Source organism: Ammospiza nelsoni, chromosome 19 (genome assembly GCF_027579445.1).
Source record: "Ammospiza nelsoni isolate bAmmNel1 chromosome 19, bAmmNel1.pri, whole genome shotgun sequence".
NCBI classification, from domain to species: Eukaryota; Metazoa; Chordata; class Aves; order Passeriformes; family Passerellidae; genus Ammospiza; species Ammospiza nelsoni.
The window spans coordinates 8,611,528-8,619,152 of NC_080651.1; the positions used below are offsets into that span (position 1 = coordinate 8,611,528).

Below are 7,625 nucleotides of genomic sequence, written 5' to 3' on the forward strand. Positions count from 1 at the left end.
CCCTCCATTTTCTAATTATTTTAGATTATATTTTTTCTCTCTAGCTTGTAAAGTTATAAAGTGCATGAGATTTGTTTGTTTTCAAATCACTGCCTTCTACCAGAAGGTCTGTGCTGTGGGTAGGGGTCTCTCCTTTTTATCTGACCTGAACACAAGCAGTTATGGCTATGTACCTTTCAGGACCTTTTATTCTCAGTCAAGCAGGAAATATCCAAAAAGAATTCTAATTCAAAGCCTGCTTGCTATTTTACCAGTAAGAAGCTGAGCATATTGTGAAGAAAGGATTTTACTTCCTGAAGGGAAAGAATTTTATCTTCTCTGGCAATGAGCTTTTTCAGTGTCCAGAGACAAAAGAGAACTCTGCACATGGACAGGACCCCCCAGGCTAAGAATTTAGCTCACTTAAAGATCAAAAGCTGCCAAAGTTGTTGTGCTTTAGTGGGGCTTTTTTTTAATATAGGTCAGAGTCCTCCAGAGAAAACCAGTAAAGAGCAGTGTATGAGCAGACTTTTCTGGGTGTGGAGCAATTAACACCAGGAGAACGACTCCCCAGTGACCCTGAGAGCTCTCACTGGCATAAGCACAGCAAATTCATCTTTTGCTGAACATTCCAGAGCCATGACTCTCCTTTGGTCAAGCAGAAATGAGAATGGTGCCTGGAACGTTCAGCCAGGTTAGACATCTTCAGGGAAAGAGGAGAGCCTCAGCCTTTGAAATTGCTCCAGGAAACTCATGCAGCACCAGCATAACAATGTAAGAGCAGGTGACACTAATCCTTGAGGGTCCAGACATCCCAGTTAGTGTCTTCTCCATTTTCTCAGCTGTGACCTATTTCTGCAGCCTAATATCCACTTCTCCTACATCGAATCATTAACAGGGAGATGAAAATTTTAAAGCATTTAAAATCCAATACATGGATTTCTGGGCTGGTTCTAAATTTATTGAGTTGACTTAAAAAAAAAAAAAAAAGCGTTTACAAAGTGGTGTTTTTAAAAGCTGACATTTTGTGAAGACTTGTGGCTATGAAAACCGGTATTTCCAGTAATATAGGAAAGCAGTAATTGGCTCTGCAGTTGCACAGGACACCACATTACAGGGAAGAAACCTCTAAATTACTCACTTCCACTGAAGTGGTAGAAAACAAATTACTGCAACAGCTGCAGCTAAGTAAGCTTCAAGCAATTCAGGGGAAAATGTTTACATAAAGCAACAAAAAGGAAGAAAGTGGCGTAGTTTCAATGTCCAAGTCCCCCCTGTCTATTCCAATGACAATTTGGGTTGATGAAAACATTAACAAAATGTAAGAAAGTGGGCAGAAGGATGAAGAGCTGGTATGGGACATGAAGCTCTTTCTAGCACTTTTAGATCTATACTTCAAGCACACATCATCCCTTTACCTTATGAAAAATCACCTGTGATGTCAAAAAACCCCACATAACTACAAACACTAAGCACCTTTGACCCCCATAATCTCCTGAAATGCTGAGGTTATGTCCATGAGGAAGTAGGATTTGCAAGCAAAATGCTGAGGAAGGAGGATTTTGAAAAGAATCTTGTGACCAAACGCACAAGGAGCAGAACTTACATAGGGAGAGTAAAGCTCTCCGGTGTCAGTGATGCCACCTGCCATCCTGGAGAGGGAGGGGAAGCCCAGAGCAAAGCCAGAAGGGTGTTTGTGGAAGGGTGTTTGCAACTTCTGCCACCTTTAACCTAGGGAAACATTATAACACTGTGTTATCTTTGCTGGGAAAAGGAAGAACTCACAAGTTAGCTTTGGCACATCAGTTTTCTGGTATTTGAACAGATTTCAGCAGGATCTTGCCCTTCAGACAGACCCCACTTGGTTCAGTACCCTGTGAGAAGTTTTCGTACCTGTTAAAACTGGTTTAAAAGCAACCAAAAGGCCCTGCCCTTCCACAGCATGTGATGACCAAACTTCATCTTCTCCAAACAGCCAGAGGGGCTGTTCCAGACAACTAAAACCTCAAGAGGAAAAATTACTGCCTTGCAGATGATCTCAAACTGCTGCTTCTCATGCAGCTACTACTCCTTGCAAACATGTGCCTCCCACAAATCAAATAACCAGCCTAAAGTCTCTCCTCCTAAATTCAAGTACAGAAATAAGTAGACAAATTAAAATATTGGACCTATTAAAGACACACCAAGATGTTTTTCATGCACCAACATTTCCAAAGCAGAAGTATCTGGGAAGCTTTACATTGTTTCTAAAAAACTAGACGTGTATGGAGGAACTGAAGCCTTCTGGAAGGTTTCTGTGTCAATAATTAGCCATAATTGCATTAAGGGCTTCACACTTCTACATGTGCTCCTACTCAGCCCCACCAGCTGGGACAAACCATCAGCACAAGCTGAGCTCCACGACAAAGCCCAGTTAGAAGCTTGTACACCCACGCTGAATGTCAGGAAAGAATCAGGCAGCGTAACTCACTGAGGTCACAACTGACCAGCCTCAGAAGGAGAGATCAAACACCGCCTTTTACAGCAAACCTCGGCTCAAAACACTGAAGCCAAGCTTGGTAAACACGGAGCCAGCAGAAAGACAACGGACGCTCCGGGCCGGGGCCGGGGCCAGCCCGGGCGGGGGAAACCGACACCGGGAGCCCCGAGGGCACCAGGAACCCCCGAGGGCACCAGAGCTCCCCGGCCCTCCCCCGGCCTGCACCACAGGCGGAACGCTGCTCGCACCCCCTGCCCTCCCCGGGGGAACTCCCCCGGCCCCACAGAGCGCCGGCAACCCCGGCAGCCCCCGCCTCACCCCGGGGCGTTCTCCCCAGGCCCGGGTCCCGCCGCTCCGGTGCACACCCCGGCCCGCAGCAGGACCCTCCCCAGGCCTGTCCCCGCCCGTCGAGCCCCCTCCCGGCGCTCGCCGCACGCTGTCCCCGCTCAGGGCCGCCCCACAGCCCCTCTGAGGGCCGCGTCCCGCCCGGGCCCCGCGGGACCCCCGGCCCCTCACCAGCGCCAGCGGCTCGTGCCGGCGGCCCCGCCCCCGGCCGCGCGGGGGCACTCACGGCGCACGCGCTGCCCGAGCGCGGGGCCTTCCGCGCACGTGACAGGCTCGCGGGGCGGGGCGGGGTGAAGACGGCGATCGTGATTGGGTGAAGGTAGGGGCGGGGCGTGGGAGGGACGGGGTGGGGCCCCAAGGGGCGTGAGCACGAATGGGCGCGGCCCAGGAGGGGGCGTGGCACGGAAAATGGGGTGGGGCAGAAAGGGGCGTGGGCGTGCCAGGAAGGGGCGTGTCCAGGAGAGGGAGAAGTGAGGCGGGGATGGAGCAGGGGCGGGGACAGGGGGAAGGCACCGACCGTGATTGGGCCACAGGAGGAGCGGGGCCGTGCGAGAGGCGGGGCCACGCAGGAACACGGGCGGGGAAATGGGGGTGGAGTCGTGGAGAGGCGGGGCGGGGGGGACGGCACGAAGGGGGCGGGGTCACACGGGGCGGAGCCACACGGGGCGGAGCGATGGCGCCACACATTCCGTAGCTGGACGGCCCCGCGGTCTGTGCGCATGCGTGGGAGGCCGTAGGGCGGGCGCGCGTGAGCTCCCGGTGCCGGTTCCCGTCGGTCCCGGGTCCCCTGCCCAGCCCCGGGGTCCCGTCGGGATGTCAGAGCAGCGATTCGGGCCTGTTAATGCGGCCGCATTGGTGCGACCTGGGCCATCCGCACTCTGAGAGCCGCCTCTCGCTCCCGGAAGGCGCCAGGCCGCGTTGCCCCATCCCTTGGCCTCGCCGGGGACACGGAGCGGGGTGCCGGGGCTCCCCCTCAGTGCAGAGGCCATGAAGATTAACCAGGACACGGTGCTGCGGGGCGAGAAGGTGACGCTGGTGCCCTACACCGCTGCACACGTGCCCCGGTACGTGCCCGTGCCCGTGCCCTCCTCGGACGCTCATGCACGGTCCGATTCCTCTCCTCCCTTTGCAGACAGTGCTGGGTCGGGACAGGGCCCGCTTCCCCCGGAATCAGCCAGCGATTCACCCTCAGTGCCCTGGGGTGGCAGCGCCGTCCCTGTCACGCTGAGCTCGGTGCCAGCTCTGCTGTCAGAGCCTCACCTGTGCCGCTGGGAGATCCCGGCTCTGAGGGCACACCGCAGTTCTTGCGTTCACTGAGGCCTTTCCCCGGTGACGGTGCAAGAGCAAAGCTTCAGCGTGTAAAGCCAGGTGGATGGTTGATGAATTAGGCATGCCAACAGTTTGTAAAGTAAATCAGCACAAAGATAGCAGCGTTAGTGTTTTGTCAGTGTCCAGGAGGTGCCGTGTCAGTGTTGCTCGGGATTAAATGCATCAGAACTCCAAAACATCAGGTGTGCATTGGGCACTCCAGACAAAGCCACAGGACAGGCAAACTTCCTAAATTTCGAGAGGGCATTGTGTTCTATAAAGGATAGAGGCTTGAAGATACATTTTAAGTTGCCACAAAAGCCGGGCTGGTGTTTCCAGAGCTGACCCCTGGAGCGCTGGGAGGGATCCTCCCGAGTGCTGCAGTGGGGCAGCGATGTGGGGCCGGCTCCATTGCCAGGTACCACGAGTGGATGCAGTCGGAGGAGCTGCAGCGCCTGACGGCCTCGGAGCCCCTGAGCCTGGAGCAGGAGTACGAGATGCAGCGCAGCTGGCGGGACGACGCTGACAGTGAGCATCTGGAATGCTTTCTGACCGAGGGTGGGAGTGGTGAGCAGGTCCTTTCCCTTCTGGGAAGGACTCTCAGTGAGCTGTGAGTGCCCTGTGAGCGAGTTCCCATAAGCCAGAGGGAATGTGACACTTTCTACAACAGCAGCTTGAACAGGTTTTCTCATTACAGCTGGTATATATTGAGGGAAGTGGAGAATATCCACTTCCTCGAGCTGTTTGTGTCTTTTTTATGCAGTTTTCCCAAAGACTGTAGTGATTCATTCCCCACAGCATTTTGTGCTGAGCTAAAAATCATTAAGCATCACTCCTGCACAGCCAACACTCCCCAGGTCTGATCGTTGCAAAAAAGTAGAAGGATATACAACAGGTAGAAAGAAATACAACAAAGGTTGTATTTATCCTTGATAAATTGTACAACTTTATGATCACCTGGTTGAGGTGTGTTGACTAAATTGGTTCCTTGACTCTCCTACAGGTAATGAATCACTGCCCATAAAAGCCTGGTAGAAATTTAGTGAGCTGAAAAATACTGAAGCTGGCAAAGAGCTCAGTCTGGAGCATTTGTCTTAGGTGGCATAAAAAGACCTTACTCAGAGTGGCAATAATGTGGACCAGGTGAATCACTCAGTCTCAGCCTCTTGTGCACCAAAACAATTCTTTGCCCCAACTTGCTGCTGAGTAAGACAAGGCAAGGAGACCTCAGACATAGGAAGGAAGTTTTCACACTTCTTCCACAGTCTTGGTGTCTGTGTCACCCTCACAAAAGGTTTTTCCAAGTATTTTTTCCTTTCTGCAGGTGGGAACAGGCACACCTGGTCACCTGGTGTGGGAAGCCAAATTATTAACTCTTCCTTGCTGTTAACATGTGTAAACTGTTATTCCTCTGTCCATTATGCACCTTTAATTTCATTCTTTGGTCATTTATGAATAATTATCAGCACACTCTAAGGATGCTGCCACATTTTTGTTTTCCCCAGAGTGCACCTTCATCGTGCTGGACTCGGAGCTCTGGCCTGGGCAGGAGGAGGAGAACTCCATGGTTGGGGATGTGAATCTCTTCCTCACCAACATCGAGGACCCGACTGTGGGCGAGATCGAAATCATGATTGCAGGTCAAGTTCTGCTTCACAGCTTGGGGCTCTGTCACTGTGGCTGCGGGCTGCAGAGAGGTGTTGATGTTCCTGCATCAGCTTTTTATTCTCATGCTTTACCATGGCTGTTCAGCCCTGATCAGCCCATGGCATGCCCAGGTCACAGCCTCCTCTGACAAGTGCCTGCTGTGGCTGGTTTGTCTCCCCCAGCTGGATGCTGACTCTGTGCTGTCTCTTTCAGAGCCCAGCTGCCGTGGCAGAGGGTTTGGCAAGGAGGCAACTCTGCTGATGATGGCCTATGGTGAGGGTGGCTCAGTGCACAAACAGGAGTGTGGGGGGCTGAGGTCTGGGAGCACATAATTCCCAGTGATACAGGCAGGGTAGCAAGGGATCTGGCCCACAGGACAGGAGTCTTGTGCTTTTATAGATGTGGCATGTAATAAAAGTGCCTCTCTCTCTGATTTCTCCTGCAGGAGTGAGAAAACTGGGGATCACCAAGTTTGAGGCTAAGATTGGTCAGGAAAATGAAGCCAGTATCTGCATGTTCAAAAAGCTTCACTTTAAGGAGGTGCAGTAACAGCCCATCTCCCCAGAGGATGTGAGCAGCATTTGCCCTGTGGCTGGGCTTGAGCTGCTTTCTCTGTGTGTGCTGCAGGTTGCTGTGAACAGCATTTTCCAGGAGGTGACCCTGAGGCTGGATGTCAGTGACCAGGAGAGACAGTGGCTCCTGGAGCAGACAAAGCACGTGGAGGAGAAGAGTTACACTGAGCTGAAGCAGCCAGCTGGGGTGCAGGACAGCTGACAGACACCTCCAGACACCAGCTGGGTTTCCAGGGAGAAGTTGGACGTTGTTGCAAGGTCTGGGTGTGGAGGACACCAGAGAGCCAACAGTGGAGCTGTTCTGTCTCCTTCAGCTGCTTTGTCATCTTGTCAACTTTGCACTTTGCTCCACCAGCCAGGATTACTGCCTGAAATTTGGACCTGGGGAACAGCCACTAACTCATAGGTTTGGCTAGGAATGACTCTGACTTTGGTTTGCTGTTCCAACAGAGCCTAAAATCACCAGCAGTTGATTCCTGGACAAGCAGAAACTTCTCCCACTGCTCTTAAATCAGGATTCATCAGCGAGGAGGTTTCATATACTGGCAGCTCATTCTTTTTTACTCTTGAATAAAAAATAAAAAAATCACAAAGATTCTGAAGTGCCTGAGCACTACGTGTGGCTAAGCTGCTTTCTTTGGCAGCTCAAAAAGTGGCTCAGAAGTTGTAAAGGACAGCAGAGACCCTTTAAACCCAGTTTCCTGGGGTGTGGTAGGTTGCAGGGGGGCACTGCTGGGTCCTGGCAGGGAGGAGCTCAGATGGGGGTGAGCACAAACAAAGGGCAAGCTAATATGATGGAAATTGTTGATATTGGCTGATCAAGGCTGGAGCTGAGCCCCACCACTATGAGGGGGCTGAGAGCTACAGGAGGCTTCTGAGACAAACCCCCTCCAGCTTCAGGGCTGAAAACCTCAGGCCAGCAGTGATGTTGCACTTCATTTTCCTTGGCTGCTTTGCTGAAAGAAAGGAGAATGCACTGAAAGGAGACAGCTCCCTTCTTCCCCCAGCTCAGGACTCACTCTGCTGGTCCTGGAGGGTCCATTGCTGCTCTCCACTAAGATAAAGATGAACGTGGGGGAAAGATCTCTTGCTGGGGGCAGATATACTTAGGGCAGGAGTTATCCAGCCTCTAGATCTGAGGTCCATGGATGAAAAAGAGGCACTTGCCACTCCCACTGGACAAACTTCCCTGTGCAATGACTCGGCCTGACCTGTCCTGCCCTACACACACTGTCCACAGCAGAGAAGCTGCTAAGAGTAGAGGACAGAAGGTAAGAAGGATAACTGATGCTCCT

The 7,625-nt window shown here is 52.4% G+C and overlaps 2 protein-coding genes across 4 annotated transcripts in view; one reads left to right on the top strand and one right to left on the bottom strand.

The window, feature by feature from the left end:
• TMEM104 (transmembrane protein 104) overlaps positions 1-3,009 on the bottom strand; it is a 43,621-nt gene extending 40,612 nt beyond the window's left edge. For 2 of the 3 annotated variants that reach the window (XM_059486039.1, XM_059486037.1), the window contains exons 1-2: positions 2,975-3,009; positions 1,586-1,710 (exon numbers count right to left, since the gene is read on the bottom strand). In XM_059486039.1, coding sequence (XP_059342022.1) covers positions 1,586-1,630 — 45 coding nt within the window. In that variant the 5' untranslated portion in view covers positions 1,631-1,710; positions 2,975-3,009. Of the gene's footprint in view, positions 1-1,585; positions 1,711-1,872; positions 2,001-2,974 lie in introns of all 3 variants that reach the window. The other variant, XM_059486038.1, reaches the window with a different exon arrangement.
• A 526-nt stretch (positions 3,010-3,535) lies between these two features.
• Positions 3,536-7,017, top strand: NAT9 (N-acetyltransferase 9 (putative)). The gene is made up of 6 exons (XM_059485789.1): positions 3,536-3,867; positions 4,530-4,639; positions 5,617-5,751; positions 5,972-6,031; positions 6,204-6,298; positions 6,386-7,017. The coding sequence occupies exons 1-6, from the start codon at positions 3,791-3,793 to the stop codon at positions 6,530-6,532; spliced, it is 624 nt and encodes a 207-aa protein (XP_059341772.1). The 5' UTR covers positions 3,536-3,790; the 3' UTR covers positions 6,533-7,017.
• The last annotated feature ends 608 nt before the right edge of the window (positions 7,018-7,625 follow it).